The 20424-nt window shown below is 43.8% G+C and overlaps 1 protein-coding gene across 2 annotated transcripts in view; it reads left to right on the forward strand.

Annotated features, from left to right (window-relative positions):
- dscaml1 (DS cell adhesion molecule like 1) overlaps nt 1–20424 on the forward strand; it is a 488801-nt gene that overhangs the window by 296692 nt on the left and 171685 nt on the right. The window contains exons 4-7 of one of the 2 annotated variants that reach the window (XM_033049745.1): nt 5334–5480; nt 12106–12384; nt 16966–17241; nt 18468–18764. In XM_033049745.1, coding sequence (XP_032905636.1) covers nt 5334–5480; nt 12106–12384; nt 16966–17241; nt 18468–18764 — 999 coding nt within the window. The remainder of the gene's footprint in view (nt 1–5333; nt 5481–12105; nt 12385–16965; nt 17242–18467; nt 18765–20424) is intronic. The other variant, XM_033049746.1, reaches the window with a different exon arrangement.

The raw sequence follows: 20424 nt of genomic DNA on the forward strand, positions 1-20424 counted from the left end.
TTGAGGCCAGTTCATTGGCTATATTTAAGAGGGAGTTAGATGTGGCCCTTGTGACTAAAGGGATCAGGGGGTATGGAGAGAAGGCAGGTACGGGATACTGAGTTGGATGATCAGCCATGATCATATTGAATGGCGGTGCAGGCTCGAAGGGCCGAATGGCCTACTCCTGCACCTATTTTCTATGTTTCTATGTCTATGTGTAGGTAGGTAGGATGCCTTGACGTCTTGCTGTGATTGCCTGCAACCTTGGGCAGAGCCATTGCCATACATACCAAGCTGTGACGCATCTAGATAGGATGCTTTCTATGGTGCCTCTGTAGAAATGTGTAATGGTCATTGGAGATATGACTATCCCCTCGTGTTTTTGATACTCCTCCTATGGTAGATGAAGCCCGACCCCACAGAGATGACTCTGGCAGCAGTCTGAGCAAAATTATTACACCACTAGTCGCAAGCACCGAACAATTCCTTTGCAACAGTTCTGAAGAAAGGATATTGAGCTGAAACATTGATTCTATTTCAAAGTACAAAATGCTGGAGGAACTCAGGTGTCAGGCTGCACCTGGGGTGGGAATGAACAGCCAATGTTTCGGGCCTGCACCCTACTTCAAACTGATTCTGACCCAGGAGTCTGAAGAAGGGTCTCAACCTGAAACATCACCATTTTCCTTCTCTCAGATTCAGATTCAGATTCAGATTCAATCTTTATTGTCATTGTGCAGTGTACAGTACAGAGACAACGAAATGCAGTTAGCATCTCACCCAGAGGAGTGAACATAGAATAATGAGCAATAAATATATATACGTACATACAGTAGTAGTAGTGCAATTTGTCTGGGGGAAGGAGTGTCGGGGGGGGGGGGGATGTGACTGGCAATCACCAAGGTCTCGGGAGACATGGGGCGTCGCGATGTGCCCACGCCGCTGCCATTTTGAACCAGAGGTGCTGCTTGTCCCGCTGAGTTACTCCAGCTTTTTGTGTCTATCTTCGGTGTGAACCAACATCTGGAGTTCCTTCCTACACATTCAAACTGATTCAGACTGATTGAGAGCTTCTCCAGCATCTCCAGTCTCTTGTGTCTCCACCGACTCTGTGTCTTTCTCCACAGATGTTGCCTGCTGAGTTTTGCCAGCAGTTTCTATTTTAATTCAGATTTCCATCATCCAGTGCCTTTTGTTTTTGAGGTTTGTCATGCACAGTGTATTTATTGGCCAACTGCATCAATGACAAATCCCCTATTGTTTAAGTTCTGGCATTTTTATACAAGGAACTATTAAATGAGACCTTTCAATGCTGAATAGACAGCACTGCAACAGATATTAAGGAAGAAACTGAGTAAATCGTAGTTCGTAAGCAAATTCTATGGGTTCGGTACTCAGTGATTTTCGCTGCTTGGTCTTGTTGATCAGGGAATTACTGGAAGTTGAGTGAAGTGCCATGGATGTTAAGCCGAGGATCATCAATACTGCAGATGGAATTCTTCCTGGTTCTTGGTTCATCTGTATCCCTCAATCAATATCACTAAAGAAATGGATTATCTGGCAGCTGTTTTCATTGTTGATAATGAATGCTTGCTGCATGCACATTTTCCACATTAACTACATTGCAACAGTGGCTACAATCAAAAGTAATTCACTGGATGTAAAATGCTTTGGAACAGCCTCGGGCAGTGAAAAACATGATGGCAATGCAATTTCTTTTTTTTTTAAACTGTAAGATAGCGGTGATAGAGGATTCTAATTCAATGGAATCAAATTTACAGCCTTAATCTTGGACTCTCATCGTTGGATGAGCAAGGCTAATTAATACAGTAACAATCAATTATGTGGCACAGTGGCACAGCGTTGCTGCCCCACAGCGCCAGAGACCCAGGTTCAATCCTGACTACGGGTGCTGTCTGTATGGAGTTTGCACGTCCACCCTGTAACCATTTGGGTTTTCTCCGGGTGCTCTGGTTTCATAGAAACATAGAAATTAGGTGCAGGAGTAGGCCATTCGGCCCTTCGAGCCTGCACCGCCATTCAATATGATCATGGCTGATCATCCAACTCAGTATCCCGTACCTGCCTTCTCTCCATACCCTCTGATCCCCTTAGCCACAAGGGCCACATCTAACTCCCTCCTAAATATAGCCAATGAACTGGCCTCGACTACCCTCTGTGGCAGAGAGTTCCAGAGATTCACCACTCTCTGTGTGAAAAAAGTTTTTCTCATCTCGGTTTTAAAGGATTTCCCCCTTATCCTTAAGCTGTGACCCCTCGTCCTGGACTTCCCCAACATCGGGAGCAATCTTCCTGCATCTAGCCTGTCCAACCCCTTAAGAATTTTGTACGTTTCTATAAGATCCCCTCTCAATCTCCTAAATTCTAGAGAGTATAAACCAAGTCGATCCAGTCTTTCTTCATAAGACAGTCCTGACATCCCAGGAATCAGTCTGGTGAACCTTCTCTGCACTCCCTCTATGGCAATAATGTCCTTCCTCAGATTTGGAGACCAAAACTGTACGCAATACTCCAGGTGTGGTCTCACTGTACAACTGCAGTAGAACCTCCCTGCTCCTATACTCAAATCCTTTTGCTATGAAAGCTAACATACCATTCGCTTTCTTCACTGCCTGCTGCACCTGCATGCCTACTTTCAATGACTGGTGTACCATGACACCCAGGTCGCGCTGCATCTCCCCTTTTCCTAATCGGCCACCATTTAGATAATAGTCTGCTTTCCTGTATTTGCCACCAAAATGGATAACCTCACATTTATCCACATTATACTGCATCTGCCAAACATTTGCCCACTCACCCAGCCTATCCAAGTCACCTTGCAGTCTCCTAGCATCCTCTTCACAGCTAACACTGCCCCCCATCTTAGTGTCATCCGCAAACTTGGAGATATTGCCTTCAATTCCCTCATCCAGATCATTAATATATATTGTAAATAGCTGGGGTCCCAGCACTGAGCCTTCCGGTACCCCACTAGTGACTGCCCGCCATTGTGAAAAGGACCCGTTTACTCCTACTCTTTGCTTCCTGTTTGCCAGCCAGTTCTCTATCCACATCAATACTGAACCCCCAATGCCGTGTGCTTTAAGTTTGTATACTAATCTCTTATGTGGAACCTTGTCGAAAGCCTTCTGGAAGTCCAGATACACCACATCCACTGGTTCTCCCCTATCCATGCTACTAGTTACATCCTCGAAAAATTCTATAAGATTCGTCAGACATGATTTACCTTTCGTAAATCCATGCTGACTTTGTCCAATGATTTCACCACTTTCCAAATGTGCTGCTATCCCATCTTTAATAACTGACTCTAGCAGTTTCCCCACTACCGATGTTAGACTAACTGGTCTGTAATTCCCCGTTTTCTCTCTCCCTCCCTTCTTAAAAAGTGGGGTTACGTTTTCTACCCGCCAATCCTCAGGAACTACTCCAGAATCTAAAGAGTTTTGAAAGATTATTACTAATGCATCCACTATTTCTGGAGCTACTTCCTTAAGTACTCTCGGATGCAGCCTGTCTGGCCCTGGGGATTTATCGGCCTTTAATCCATTCAATTTACCCAACACCACTTCCCGACTAACCTGGATTTCACTCAATTCCTCCAACTCCTTTGACCCGCAGTCCCTTGCTATTTCCGGCAGATTATTTATGTCTTCCTTAGTGAAGACGGAACCAAAGTAGTTATTCAATTGGTCCGCCATATCCTTGTTCCCCATGATCAACTCACCTGTTTCTGACTGCAAGGGACCTACATTTGTTTTAACTAATCTCTTTCTTTTCACATATCTATAAAAACTTTTGCAGTCAGTTTTTATGTTCCCTGCCAGTTTTCTTTCATAATCTATTTTTCCTTTCCTAATTAAGCCCTTTGTCCTCCTCTGCTGGTCTCTGAATTTCTCCCAGTCCTCTGGTATGCTGCTTTTTCTGGCTAATTTGTACGCATCATCCTTCGCTTTGATACTATCCCTGACTTCCCTTGTTATCCACGGATGCACTACCTTCCCTGATTTATTCTTTTGCCGAACTGGGATGAACAATTTTTGTAGTTCATCCATGCAGTCTTTAAATGTCTTCCATTGCATATCCACCGTCAACCCTTTTAGAATTAATTGCCCGTCAATCTTGGCCAATTCACGTCTCATACCCTCAAAGTTACCTTTCTTTAAGTTCAGAACCATTGTTTCTGAATTAACAATGTCACTCTCCATCCTAATGAAGAACTCAACCATATTATGGTCACTCTTGCCCAAGGGGGTACGTACAACAAGACTGCTAACTAACCCTTCCTCATTACTCAATACCCAGTCTAAAATAGCCTGCTCTCTCATTGGTTCCTCTACATGTTGATTTAGATAACTATCCCGCATACATTCCAAGAAATCCTCTTCCTCAGCACCCCTGCCAATTTGATTCACCCAATCTATATGTAGATTGAAGTCACCCATTATAACTGTTTTGCCTTTGTCGCACGCATTTCTAATTTCCTGTTTGATACCATCTCCAACTTCACTACTACTGTTAGGTGGCCTGTACACAACACCCACCAGCATTTTCTGCCCCTTAGTGTTTCGCAGCTCTACCCATACCGATTCCACATCCTCCAAACTAATGTCCTTCCTTTCCATTGCGTTAATCTCCTCTCTAACCAGCAACGCTACCCCACCTCCTTTTCCTTTCTCTCTATCCCTCCTGAATATTGAATATCCCTGGATGTTCAGCTCCCAGCCTTGGTCACCCTGGAGCCATGTCTCCATGATCCCAACTATATCATAATCATTAATGGCTATCTGCACGTTCAACTCATCCACCTTATTACGAATACTCCTTGCATTGAGACACAAAGCCTTCAGGCTTGTTTTTACAACGCTCTTACCCCTTATACAATCCCGCATTCCAAAGACTTGCAAGTTTGTAGGTTAATTGGTTTCTACAAATTGTCCTCAATGCGTAGGATAGAATTAGTGTCTGGGTCATTGCAGGTTGGTGCGGACTTGGTGGGCCAAAGGGCCTATTTCCATGCGATATAAATCAGAGAGAGAGATGCACTCCAGATGCTGATGAAATGATGTCCCAGTCCATTGTCACAAAGCCTTTGCTGGATGGCTATTTCAGTTCAGTTTCGTTTATTGTCACGGGTACTGAGGTAGAACGAAAAGCTTTCAAAAAAAACTCCAATCAGGTAGCATTTTTGGAAAACATGGATGGTGTTGTTTCAGGTTGGTACCCTTCTCCAATCTGAAGGGCCCCGACCCTTTTTGAACGCTTCATCACAGCTGGTTGACGTTGTTTTGCCGACAAGAAACTGAATGGTTTGTTTTCCTTTGTCTCTGCAGGGAATAGATTCCACATCACTACGTATGGAGCCTTGTACATATCTGATGTACAAAAGGAGGACGCATTGTCCACGTACAGGTGTATCACCAGACATAAATACAGCGGAGAAACGCGGCAGAGCAATGGAGCCCGCCTCTCTGTTTCCGGTAAGGGAAGTGTCGCCACCCACGGTCACACCAAAGTTGACGCTCCTTTTCTTTCTTTTACTCTTTGACCTCTTTGGTCACTCCAAGTTCCCTCGCTTTGCCATCCTTATGTCTTTACCTTGCCTGTGATGTTGTCCCCACAGCTCGAATGACCCAAGTTCAGCTCGATGGAGATTGCTGTCTGTGTGGAGTTTGCACCTCCTCCAGTTTACCCCCTGGTCCTTTAGTTTCCCCCCAATCCCAAAGACTCAGATTGATTGACCACTGTGTAATGGTTCTGGTCTAGGTGGGTGGCCAGAGCATCAGAGGCTGTTGAATGTTTAGATGAAGAGGGGTAAGAAGTGGCTTGTGAGACAATGGTTGGCAGGGATATAATTGGGTGAATGATAGATGTTCTCTGAGAGCCAGCTTGTAATTAATGGCCCACATAACATCTTTGTTGTGGGAAGGAAATATGAGAATATGCCACAATTTTGAAAGTCCTTTCAATAACAGAGGAACCACGAGAGAGTTAGTGCAACTCACTCTCAAAATATGCTGGATACATTGATGACTGTGATCATGTTCTTTTAGGAAGGGGATGAGGTGAAATGTCTTTAGTCAGAGGGTGGAACTCTTTGCCACAGAAGGCTGTGGAGGCTGTCAGTGGATATTTTTAAGGCAGAGCAGATAGATTCTTGATTAGTACAGGTGTCAGAGGTTGTGGGGAGAAGGCAGGAGAATAGGGTTAGGAGGGAGAGGTAGATCAACCATGATTGAATAGCAGAGTAGACTTGATGGGCCGAATGGCCTAATTCTGCTCCTGGAATTCCTTATGACCGTATGATCTTTTGATCTTAGCTCGATGATTCCGAATAATGGTCACAAAGTCAAGTCATTTCCAAATCTGGAGCTCACAAACAACTCAAATAATAGAGTCTGAAGAAGGGTCTTGACCCAAAACATCACCTATTCTTTTTCTCCAGAGATGCTGCCTGACCCACTGAGTTACTCCAGCAGTTTGTGTCTTGTCTTCGGTATAAACTAGCATCTGCAGTTCCTTCCTACTCAAATAATTACTTATTGATTAGAGCAACGATGAAGACTAGAGGGCAGAACATGTATAATGAATTAATATAGGTTAGATAGATAGAGTTAGATAGAGCTCTAGGGGCTAGTGGAGTCAATGGATATGGGGAGCAGGTAGACACGGGTTATTGATTGCGGACGATCAGCCATGATCACAATGAATGGCAGTGCTGGCTCGAAGGGCCGAATGGCCTCCTCCTGCACCTATTTTCTATGTTTCTATGTTTCTAATATGCTGAATTATGGGCAGGGTTGTGAAATTGACGGTTTACCTTTCTGTAACATCACGCTGAAAGTTTTACAAAGCCATGAGTTATTTACAGCAGGCAAGATGGCAATCTGTTGCAAATGGGCGAGGCTGGTTTCATACGTACTCCACATAAGCTGCCACCCACCCCTCTTTATACAAACCCTTCAACGTTACCTCTATTCCATTCTCCGGCCTGGGGTTCGGAGACACAAGGAACTGAGGATGCTCAAATCGTGAGCAAACACAAGGTGCTGAAGGAGCTCTGCAGTTCAGGCAGCATCTGTAGTGGGAAAGGACAGGTAACGTTTCTGGTCGCGACCCTTCTTCAGACTCCATCTTATTTCACCAGATTCCCATCATGGGCTTATTCAGCTTCCACTTAAAGTATTCTAGCCTCCTTGCTTCCAACCCTCACTGTGGTGGTAACTTCCTTTGGGTCGGGGAATTGTATTGTTCTGTGCTGGACATATTCAAGATTAATATTAATGGGCGAGTGTTGGCAGGGGAAGGGTAGTGAGAAATGATACCAATTATACTCAGGGCTGATAAAAAAATGTCTTTAAATTGGATAGGACCCAATGCAGTGATGTATATTCTCCACAGGTGTTTGTGCGATAAAAAGGGAGATTTAATACGGTTTCCTGCGATGAAGGATCTTATTGTTTTTTTCACATGGGCCATTTTCTAACAATACAATAAGAGATGGAGGTGGAGGCAGGGATGGTGGGGGAAGGTTTAGCAGAGGGATTGATTCATTAATAATTAACGATTCAGGCAGCCTTGCATTTGATGGAATGCACCACATAGACTTAGTCGGCAAGCCTTTCTTCCTACTCCTGATTGATGGAGTCTTGGCAACTTTTTTCCAAAATCACTGATGTGATGAGTATACAGATATGAGATATGGTCTGTATAATTAGGGCTTAAAAATAAAACAAATGGTGGCCATGCCTGTCAGTCCTAGCAAAGTTAAAAATCCTCTAGCCCTTAGCACAGAATCCCTCTTCATCCATTTTTGCTACTCACTTAACATGTAGCGGCAGATTTTTATATCGTTCAAGAGATTACTCCCTCTAGCCACTAAGTGGACTACATGATTGAGGAGAATGTCGTAATATGCATGTGAGCTCTCCATCAGAGACCTTCAAGCTCCTTCACAAGGTATACATCCAACCTTCTTCCGACTCATACACTATAATCTTCGTCAAACTCCAGCATATTTCTTTAAAGGTTAGAAAACTCCTCGTGTCTCCGTTACACTCCGCATGGTCAAAGGGTATGCCTTCCTCATGCAAGTCCCAAACTAAACTAACAACTAAGCTTCTGCACAAGAATCGTAGCTCCAGACACGCCCTCGAATATGTCATAAATCCCACCCACATAATAACGGGCAGTCTAAAATTTGCCATAATTAATGACACACAAAACAAGCCAAATGGCCACTACACAATATAGCACAGGAACAGGCCCTTCGGCCCATAATGTCCATGCTTAACAATTCCTATATGATTTCCTAGTCTATCATATTCTTCATTTTTTCATGTGCCTCTCTGCCTACACAAGGGAATGCAGCTGGTTAGAACTATGTCTAACCTAAGTCTTAAACATACTCATGCAACACAAGGACTCTGTTTGGATGTTACCAATTTCATAATATGTTTCTGATTTCAAACTTAACTTTTGAGATATTTGAGTGCTAAAGCTCTTATGGTCCAGGAAATGAAATGCTGTTGACTCTCTTCTTATTAGACATTGGTTTGCCTGACAACAATAACTCACCAGTAACATAGCCGGCCTTTTTCTGTCCAATAATTGAAATGGATGGCTAAAGAAAGGAGCTCTTCTTTGGTGATGTAACCTAATGATTTTCTTGTAAGTGTCCTGCCAAATGCTATCATTTACCCAGATCGAGAAACACAATTAAAGTTCTTCCTGAGGTGTGGGCAGATTTAGAGTTTGCTGTTCAAACAGTGAAATAAGCACTAATCTTCTGGTAAAAAAAAAAAATAAAGCTGCCAGGATTATTGCTGTAATAAAAATCCAGCTTGCAAAATGAATATTCAAAGCACAACTTTAATTAAAAATGTGCCTTTTACTTATGCTCAGTCACATTTCTCCTCTCCTTCACTATTCTGTGACAAGAGAGTAGGTACCTGAAAGATACAGACTTGAGTTCACTGTCTACGTTTCCTGGGGGCACACTGAATGGGTGAGTATTTCCATGTGGCATGCACTGAGAGCTGGGATGCATCTCGGAAAAAGATGACGGAAGCAGATTCAGTCGTAATGCTCAAAATGGGATCGTGCATCCATATGGACAAATGGCATCAAGGGTATGGGAATAATTGGGAAAGTGGGATTAAACAGAACATTGAATGGGATTCAACTATTAAGTATCTCTACTCTGTTCCGCCATTCAATGGAATTAAAGGTGATCTTTTCCCCCATTTTTCTTAATACCTAGGCTTGCTAGAAATCTATCAATTCCAGATATAAAATAAACGTGACCAATAATTAAATGCCCTTTGTGGAAGGAGGTTCCAAACTTCTATTAAGCAATGCTTGTCTCACAGTAAAAGCTCCTCCTGAGGATATAGACCTGATGCAGGGTCTTGGCCCAGAACATCAATATACACCTTATACACCATGGAGCCTGCTTGACTTGCTGAGTTCTTCCAGCATCTCCTTTTGTTCCAGATTCTAGCACCTGCAGTAAAACACAGTGCTGAAGTAACTTAGTGGACCAGAAAGCATCTTAGGAGGAAAGGCGTCAGGCGTCACTGGCTGATACCACTGAGTTACTCCAGTACTTTATGTATTACTCAAGATTGCAGCATCTGCAGTTCCTTGTGTTTCCAGCACCTGCAGTCTGTATTGTCTTAATCTTTTTGAAGACGAATGCTTGTCCAACCTTAGTCCACCATTTCACAGGGTCTTCAATCAGATGTATACACAGCCTGCACCAGTTTTAGATTCTCTGTTGTTGATTACAGGTAGTTCAAGCCATGAAGTCTGTACTGCCTGTTTACCTCTCATTACATCTTCTCTTATCGCCAATGTTATTTCATCCTTGATCTAGAGTGTGACTTGTTTAATTCCCAGCCCGGTCCAGTATACATCAACATCTCTGTGACGGGCACCATGTTATTCTCTCCAAGTTGAATCTGTGCCTTCAATTAATTCAATTCTACTCTGCAACATTGTGGTTAATTTACTAGGCCAGCGATCAGAGACTTAAATTATTGATTTGAGATGTGGATTTAAATCCCACCGTTGTGGTTGAGCAATTATGTGAATCTAAATAAATTCAGGAGTGAAATGTAATTATTGGCAATGGTGAGATGCTGTTTGCTTACCAGTGTCCTTTAGTGAAAGAAATAGTCTATCCCTATCCAGTCCAGCCCATGAAGAATGCTTGATGTACTGTAGTTGCCTCTTAGTTGTCCTTTGAAACGGCCCCACAGGTCATTCAGTTCAGAGAAAGTTAATCCTGGCCAACAAATGCTGCTCTTGCCAGTGACAATAGCATCATGTGAATGATGAAGTAAAAAGTACACTTATATAAAGCATGTTTATTTTGGTTCGCAATGCTACCCTGTTCAAAGAGCCAAACATATGGTCTGTACTGAATGTTTTCTGCTGGGATGTTTTGATTTTCTCTGTCAGTTGCAATGAAATATTTTGCAAAATTTTCCAACCTGTTCTAAAAACAAGAACAATCTGGAAATAACCAGCAAGTCTGTGCAAAGGGAAAACAGAACTAATGTATCAGGGGAAGAGATAGGGTGACGCACATTGTACTTTTTCCCAGGGTCGGGGAAATCAAGAACCAGAGGACCTAGGTTTAAGGTGAGAGGAGAAAGGTATAATAGGAACCTAGGGGGCATCTTTTTCACGCAGAGGGTGGTGGGTATATAGAACGAGATACCAGAGGAAGTATTTAAGGCATGCACAATTACAACATTTAAAAGACATTTGGGCAGGTACATGGATCGGAAAGGTTTAGAGGAGTGTGGCCCAGCGGTGGGCAAATGAGACTGGCTTGGATGGGGCAGCTTGGTCGGCATGGACACGTTGGGCCAAAGGGCCTGTTTACATGCTGTATGACCCTATGACTTCCTGAATTTTTCAGGTTAATGACTTCGCATCAGAACTTAAATGCGAGGGAAATAAAAGCATGTTTTAGGTTGAAGATTGGCCACTTGGATCCTCAAGGTTTTGTTGCCATTTAATAAGAACAAGGCTGATCTGATGGTAACTTCAATTCCAAACGCCCATCTACACACGATAACCTTTCACCCCACACTCGCAAATATTCCAACACTCGCCTTCCACCGCATTTTAAAGAGAAGTCCAAAGATTTATGACTCTCTGAAAGAGAAGATATCTTATTCTAACTTCTGGAAGGAAGGAATGTTAACTGCATCACAATGCTAATCTTCTCTGATAGTTCTTTAACACTGATTGCTACCACCGCCGTTATTTAGTTGCACAATGACACCCACTGGAATACTTCGGGAAGGAAACAAATTAAGGGTTAGAATTGACATTAATAACCTTCAGCACAAGGAGTAGGTTGAATAAAGTGGAAATGAGAAAGAACACCGAACGTTTTATGTGAAGAAGGGTTTTGTCTGAAGAAGAGTTCCGAGCCAAAATGTCATCTGTCCTTTTTCTCCAGAGATGCTGCCTGACCCACTGAGTTACTCCACCAATTTGTGTCTATCTTTTATGACAGATTGAGACTATGCCACATCTAAATTTCATCCAAGTGTGCCTCTTATGATCAGTTTATTAGACAATCTTGTTGTAATTTCCTTACTTTTTTGCTGTATTCTATCTTTTGTTGTTTGCAGTGATTTAAATCATCTTTTCTCCCATAATTTTCTTTCCTTCCCTTAATTTTTCTTCCTTTTACTGCCTGCACCATTTCCCTTCCATTCCTCGTTCCATTTTCTCCTTCCATATTTTTCTATCATCTTTCTTTCCTTCATTGCCAAGTGTCAATGACATTGATGCCATGCGAAGGTGGATAAAAATGCTGGAGCAACTCAGCGGGTGAGGCAGCATCTAAGGAGCGAAGGAATAGGTGACGTTTCGGGTCGAGACCCTTCTTCAGACTGATGTGGGGGTGGGGGGGGGGGGGGGGGGGGGAGAAGAAAGGAAGAGGCGGAGACAGTGGGCTGTGGGGAAGCTGCAAAGGGGACGGGAAGGAAGGAGAAAGCAAGGACTACCTGAAATTGGAGAAGTCAAGGAGGCTCCTTACCAGAATCAAGGCTCAAAATCCCACATGTTTTTCCTCCACAGATCCTATGGAATCAGCGCCTACAGTCTTGGACAGTTTTCAGTCCAGAGAAGTTAAAACCAGGCAAACTTTGGAGCTTCCTTGCATTGCTTCAGGTTACCCAAACCCAATGATCCGCTGGGTGAAAGATAACAGGCCTTTGCCAGTAGTCGGCAGATGGACCAAACGCATTACAGGCTTGACGATCAACAACTTGCGCGTGGAGGACAGTGGGAACTACATCTGTGAGGTGACCAACACATTTGGCTCAGCGGAGGTTAATGGAATCATTAACGTAATAGGTAAGAGCATTCTGGGTTTCTATTGAAATGCAGTGAGCTCACAAATAAACCCACCAGGGTGATGCATTTTCATGGAGTACGTGCCAGCTCAAATATAATATGTACCTAGATGCAAGTGCAATGTGTAAATGCATGCATTGACACATGTCTTAATGTGTTCCAGTCAACAGTAAAACTTTAAATATATCTATCAAACTATCCTGTTATATTTTCACAAACAAGAGCATTTGAAGGCCATATGTATGGGGTACTTGTTTAAAGTATCTGTTTCTACACTGGCAGGCACTCCTCTCCCTCTAAGCCCTGGAAACATCTGTTTTTTGTACTTCCCCTTTCAATTATGTAAGACAGTCAAAGAAAGGAAGGAGGAATGAACCCATCTGAAGTGTTTTTCCCTTGGCCGGAGGTGGTTGAAGCATTTCCACTGAGCTTTGTACTAGAAACAGCAGACATTTGGATGGGCTGAATCCAATGTTTTTTTTCACCAAATGTCTACTTGTCATCCTTTCTCTGTCACCACTCAACTCTCTGTAATTCTGCCTCTCCTTGTCACAGTATTGTATATTTCTGAAACCTGTTTTTGTCCCGAGTGTCTATTTTGTTGTTTTTGGTGTCAGTGAGGTTGGTGCAAGTCAAGTCTTTCTTAAGATGCGACCAAGAGCATCGTGTCAGCATCTGTAGGGAGTGGTGAAGAACGGGAGAGGGTAAGTTCATTTGGGAAGTCCAGCGTTAGATCACGTGCTCTTTTCGTTCCTGAGATTTGGGGAGAAGGCAGGAACGGGGTACTGATTGGGGATGATCAGCCATGATCACATTGAATGATCATTGTTGGCTGGCTCGAAGGGCCAAATGGCCTGCTCCTGCACCTATTGTCTATTGTCTATTTGGGAATTAGCAGCGGGAGGGAGGGGTCGATACCACGAATAAGAGCACCTGGCAAACTCAAGTGAAGGATCTCATTATCATTGTTCTCATGGCTGAGCGATACTAACATCTGAGATGGAAGAGTTATAGCTGGATTCATGGTGCTTTAGAGCATGGAACCAGACCCTTTGACCCAACTTGCCATCAAAGTTGCCTTCCTGAATTAGTCCCATTTGCCTCATATTCCTCTGAACCTCTCTTCCCAGGTACTTGTGAAACTGTCTTTTAAACATTGCAGTTGTACCCGTCTCTCCCACTTTCTCTGGCAGCTCGTTCCATATAGCCACCACTCTCTGCGTGTGAAACATGCCTCTTACACCCCCTTTAGATCTTTTCCCTTTCACCTTCAGCAAATGTTCTCCAATTTTAGACTCCCCTCGGATCTACTTACAATCCATCTGAGTTGCGACAGAATTCTGTGTCTTTTTTTTTTTGCTGTTCCTGGTTTCTGCAATCTTTCATATCTCTGCCTTTCATTATTTTTATAAACTTTTATATGATCCCCTGGGCTCTAGGGAAAACAGTCCTAACTTATCCAGTCTCTCCTCACACCTCATCTTCCAGTCCTGGTAACATCCTTGAGGATCTTCTCTGCTCCCTCTTGAGCTTAATCACATCCTTCCCATAGTCTGATGAAGAGATGTGCACAGAGTATTCCAGGTGCAGTCTCATCAATGCTTTGTAACATAGCATCTCAGCCCTAGTATTCAATGCCCCATCTGATGAAGGCAAGCTTGGCAACTTCCCACCATTATTCTACCAGTTCAACAGGAGAATGGGGTGACCAGTTGCTGGAGCAGAATACAATGCAATGTGGATAAGATAAATGTTTAAGTAAAGGCGTTCTACTGCTACGGTGTCAGCACAGGGCACCATCATCACATTGAGCACCTTGGAACAGCCAGTATCATGACTGGGCTGTCATGGCAATACCTCCAGATTTCGGTGATGCACCATGGAACTGGAATGTGGCCCTTTCACAATGGAAAACTCACAACGGTGCCTCTCTGACACCTGAGAGAGTGGATGTTACACACTGGCGCCATCGTAATAATTTAGTTTAGTTTAATTTAAAGAAACCAAATTGAAAGAGGCCCTTCAGCCCACCGAATCCAGGTGGACCAGCAATCCTGTACACTATCCTACACTAGGGAGAATTTACAATTTACAGAAGCCAATTAATCGACAATCCAGCGCGTCTTTGTAGTGCGGGAGGAAATCAGAGCACCCAGTGAAAAACCACACGGTCACAGGGAGAACGTACAAACTCCACACAGACAGCAACCGTAGTCAGGATCAAACCCGCCTCTCTGACGCTGTGAGGCAGCAACTCTACCTCTGTGCCACTGTGCTGCCCCTTTCTGGAGATCAGAATCCCTTTAACAACCTGCAGCCATGTTGCAGAATATCTTTAATAGACTGCAGATCAAACCCGGATCTCTGGGGCTGTGAGGCAGCAACTCTACCGCTGCGCCACTGTGCCATTCATTGGATAGATAAAGGAATAGAACATATTAGCTAATGTTACACTAACTTTTCATATGGAGTACAGGTAGTTCTGCAATAAAATGTGTTTTATTGCAGAAACCAGAGAACCACTTAAAAGTTACTTTGGAAATCGACAAAATCAAAAAAAAATCTGTCTTGGATTTAAACAGCATAGGAGACAAATAAAAACTGTTTCTATGTAACTCCTATACAGTAGTCAGACAACATTATCCCTAAGGAACACAGTTACTACTTTAACCACAGGTGGCTATTGAAATTAACAAGCAACTGTTTCTTGTGTCACTTGTGCAATAATACTCGATTAAACAATGTAACATGCAGCTTTTAGTATTTTCACCATGCAGTAACAACAGTGAATGTATTATTAATGAAAAGACATTTATGAAAATCCAGCGTTGAAAATAACTTAGTTATTGCGAGTTTGAAACTCTCTGGTCCCGAACCTGCTATAACACAGTTTCTTAGGAACAGAACTACCTTTGTCAGATCAGCAAACTAAAGATGCGAATCATAGAGTACAGTGTCCAGTGGTTAAATGAATGCACCGCTTTAGAGAGGTCTTGTTCCTGATCCAGAGACGTGGACTCAATTCCCATTCAGCAGCTAGGAAGTTGAGTTGGATTAATTAGAAATAGTTGATAGCAGTGGTGGATTGTCCTAAAACACTTCTGCTTCCTCTATGTCCTTTAGGGGTAAGAAATTTGGACATTCATGTGGTGTGAAGTGTTTTCTTGGTTGCACATTGTAGATGAGATGCGAGCTGCCCAAACCTTGTGCTGAAAGACCAATCTTGAGACCACTATTGTTAAGACTTGGATAAGGTGATATTTCATGTCATTGTGGGTCCAGGAGTTACCTGTGATTGACAGCATGATCTGAGGATTCTCCCACCTATTACTCTTGGCCACAGAAGGCTGTGGAGGCCAAGTCAATGGATATTTTAAAGGCAGAGATAGACAGATTCTTGATTAGTATGGGTTCTGAAGAAGGGTTTCGGCCCGAAACGTTGCCTATTTCCTTTGCTCCATAGATGCTGCTGCACCCGCTGAGTTTCTCCAACATTTTTGTGTACCTTCGATTTTCCAGCATCTGCAGTTCCTTCTCAAACATCAAGTTGCCATGTGTATTTGAATTGGCTGCAAGAACTCAGTTTCTTAAAATACGGTGGAAGTATATTTAATAATAAAACTCTTTTAATGCCCATTGAATGTGCTGACTGGACTCATTTCCCCCTGAGGGAGAATCGTGTCTGTTCCAGGACCTACGTTTGGACTGATAACGTCAGTGCATTGTTGAGCACCATCGTCCATATAAGACATTAATTCATTGACATATCCAGGTGGATCTAAAAATTCCTACTGGTATATATTAGGAGCAGTTCTCCCAGGTGACGTGGCCAACATTCCACTTGCAACCAAGATCATTGACAACTGATTAACTAGAGGTTCATCCCATTTGTCAGTTGTGACAGCTTAGAGTATTTGGCTGCAACACTTCCTTGTATTTTCTGTGGCATCTTGAGGGTAAGAGCTGCAAATCTATTCCATCCATTGCCTCCGACATTGGGCATAAAGCAAGCAAAAGTGGAACAACAGTGTAGAAATCAGTGGGGAGGACTTTCATGCAAAAGCCATTTACTTAAAACATGGAGCATGGCACTTAGAAAAGTAGATCACAGGAACAGGCCATTTGGCCCACAATGTCTGCCAAGCATGATGCCAAATTAAACTCACCTCATTCTGATATTTCATAATCTCTTATTTGCATTTTACTGTATTTTGCCAATGTAGTGGTTTCCTCCTTGTAGTTTTAGTTTTAATTTCAGAGACACAGCGTGGAAGCAGGCCCTTGTACTACTTCTGACAATAGACATAGATAACATTACCACTATGTTATCTCAGCTTTGATTCCTACACGCTATGGGCAATCTTTACAATTTTTACAGAAGGCAATTAACCACCAAACGTGCATGTCTTTGGAGTGTGGGAGGAAACCGGAGCACCAGCAAACCCATGCGGTCATAGAGAGATCTCACACACTCCATACAGACAGCGCCCATAGTCAGGGGCTCTCTGGATCTCCGATGCTGTAAGGTCCTGTGACACTGTGCCACCCTCTTCAACCACTATTTCTGTATCACATTTGCAGATCCACTGAGAGTGACAGTGACTCCAAAGAAGCTGAAAACTGGAATCGGCAGCACAGTCATCCTCTCGTGCAGCGTGACGGGCTCCCCCGAGTACGTCATCAGGTGGTACCGAGACACCGAGCTTGTTGTTCCCGACAATTACATTTCCATTCGAGGAATCAACAACGAAACCCTCCTTATCACATCTGCACAGAAGAGTCACTCAGGGGCCTACCAGTGCTTTGCCACCAGGAAGTCTCAGACGGCACAGGACTTCTCCATAATTGTCTTAGAGGGTGAGTGCTTTGAAAATCACGGCCACGAGATTTCACAATGGTGCATGGTGAGTTCTCTGCTCTGAGCAAAGCCAGGCCAAGATTTCAATGCCACTATCATCATTTAAACGAATACTGGTAAATGGAGCTGATATTCAGTCTAAACAGGGGAGTTCTGCAAAAACTGTCATCCAATCTGCATTTGGTTTCTCCAGTGTAGAGGAGATCACATCTTGGACTTCAAATGGAGTAGAAAGAAGTGCAAGTGAAATTTACACTTAGACATTGGCTAATATATATTTTCTGCTCTATTTTAAACATTGGACTTTTTAAAATCTAGGTCAAATAATTAGCTTTTAACCAAAACAAGATCAGCTTTGATGCAAATCAAATACAAAAGATGTAAATGCTGACAATATGAATGTTAAAGACATGATCCAGTCTGCTTCTGCTGTACCACCTCAAATTGGGAAGAGCTTGGTAGACATTATGCTCGTACAATGTTTATGGAACCTAATATGGAGTCAGGGGATATGTGGAGAAGGGAGGAATGGGGTACTGATTGGGGATGATCAGCCATGATCACATTGAATGGCGGTGCTGGCACGAAGGGCCGAATGGTCTACTCCTGCACCTATTGCCTATTGCCTAATGGATTTAGACAATGGAACAATGACATTCTTACTTCCAGCAGCATAACAGTCCTATTTAAACACAATATACATGGATAATATGTAATTAGCAAAAAAAATCAATAAATTAATAACCCCATAACTAGTGCAAGAAAACCCAAAGTCCTTTGTGCAACCAAAGGCAGTCTGTGGTTCATAGGTTATTGTGTAGTGTTCAAGACAGCTGTTGGCAAGAAGCTATTCTTGAACCTGGTGGTCATGGTTTTCAGGCTCCTAGACCTTCTTCCTGATGATAGACACAAAATGCTGGAGTAACTCAGCGGGACAGGCAGCAGCTCTGGAGAGAAAGAGTGGGTGACGTTTTGGCTCTCAATCCATTCCTTGTCTCCAGAGATGAGGCTTGTCCTGCTGACGTACCCTAGTATTTTGTGTTTACCTTCGGTGCAGTTCCTTCCTACATTGGTCTTCCAGATGGTTGGGGTGAAATGAGAGCCTGGCCAGGGTGATGAAGTTGGCTGCCCCCCCCCCCCCCCCCTTCACGACCCCCCTCCCCAAATTCACTCCTTGCCTGCTAATGTCCCCTTTCTCCATTCTTTCTCTCTCTCCATTTCCCAGACGGAACGCCTCGGATTATCTCGTCCTTCAGCGAGAAGGTGGTGAATCCGGGCGAGCAGTTTTCGCTCATGTGCGCGGCGAAGGGCGCTCCTCCCCCCACCCTCTCCTGGACGCTGGACGACGAGCTGATCACCAGAGACAGCGGGCACCGGACCAACCAGTACACCATGACGGACGGCACCACCATCAGCCACATGAACGTCACCAACCCGCAGATCAGAGATGGAGGCGTTTACCGCTGTGCCGCGCGGAACCTGGTCGGCAGCGCCGAGTACCAAGCGCGAATAAACGTAAGAGGTGCCTGTCTACTTTTCAATATCAGATAGGAATATCTTCTTTTGTTAAGTCTGTTATGTTAACCTAATGTTTTATTCCAAGCACTTACTTGTAGCTTTTCGATCTCCGTTGGATTTCCTTCCTAAAAGGATCATCAGGCCGATATATTTCCGTCATTGATTGTCGTTCATTATCTTCCTCTCATTCTTTCGAGACTCTGGCATTTTCTCCTTTTTGCCTCCTCAACTCCAATTCTCCATACCGACCTACCACCGGGGAACCATGCACAATGGCATCCGATCGTGGACCTCCCATAGGCAGGAAGTCTTGTGGGTTGTGTCCTCTTGAACACTATCGACTGCAGTTGCAACTTACCTGTTATAACACTGGAGGAGGAGCCATCTTGCTAACCAGCAGCCGTCCGTTTAATTCATTTTTTTCCAGTTTTTAGTTAGTTTTGTTCGTCGTTTTTTCGGACACAGGAGGAATAGCGTGATAGCTCCTCAGTCAGTGTCTCCAGGATAGCTTCTGTCCCACCACACTCCTATTGACCTCAGCTTCATGTCCACCTTGCTTTTGGCAAAGTCCCCCACAGTAGGCTGGTCCAGGTTTGGGCTCATGGGATTATGGCATCCAAGGTGTGTTGGCAGACTGGATCCAAAATTGTTCTGGTGATGGAAAAAACATAGGGCGGTGCCGAGCAGGTCAGGCAGCCTCTGTGAAGGGAAATGGTTTCAGGTTAGGACCTTCTTCAAATCCAGAGTAGAGGAAAGATAACTGGCAGAAAGAGTTGGGGGGGAAGATATGGGGCAGGAGCTGGCCAGTGATCGGTAGATCCAGGTAAAGAGGGGTTGGCAGGTGCATCTTGTGGGGAAGCGAAGGGTGGCAAAAGCAGGAGGTGATAAGTGGAGAAGACAAAGAGCTGAAGGCGGTGAAATCTGATCATAAAAACCAGAGGGAGGGATGGTATGTAGGCGGGAATGGGGACGTGGGGGATAAATTAAAGGACAACAAGGGGATGGAGAACATTCTCCCTGTGAACATGTGGGTTTTCTCAGGGTGTTCCAGTTTCTTCCTACATCCCAAAGATGTGCAGGTTTGTAGGTTAATTGACTTCTTTAAACTGTGTAGGGAGAGGATACACAAGTGAGAGAGTATACAACAAGTGTGAATTTGTGATCGATGGTCGGTAAGGACTTGGTTGGCCAAAGGGCTTGTTTCCATGCTGCTTTCTCAAAACTAAAACATTCCCAGCAACATGAGATGTTCCCCCTGTCCTGCCCTCCTATATTTCTGTTCGTTGATGTTGGAAAGGACGGTCTTTTACGCTGCTCCCTTGTTCATGTGAAGCCTGAAGCAGGACGGCAAGGCCTAGCACCAGCTCCTTCATTCGCCCCAGCCAAAGAAACAATGAGGCTGAAGTGTCAGTGAGGCTTGAAGCTTTGCACATCATTCGCAAACTGCGACTGAAAGCACGTGGGTGGAACCGCAACGGTCGGAGACCCAGGGGAGCACCTATAGTGTAGCTTTCTCTCAGAGATTTAATCATTAAAATAAGTAAATCCTGGAGTTTTTGTGCTTTCTTCCAACCCTCCTCTGAGGTCTTACAGACAGATCCCCTGTTGAAGCACATTCTAGGATGGCAGGTGCTTGAGAGAAAGCTTTATGTTTCCGCATTAGC

This window comes from Amblyraja radiata, chromosome 33 (genome assembly GCF_010909765.2).
Source record: "Amblyraja radiata isolate CabotCenter1 chromosome 33, sAmbRad1.1.pri, whole genome shotgun sequence".
Taxonomy (NCBI): domain Eukaryota; kingdom Metazoa; phylum Chordata; class Chondrichthyes; order Rajiformes; family Rajidae; genus Amblyraja; species Amblyraja radiata.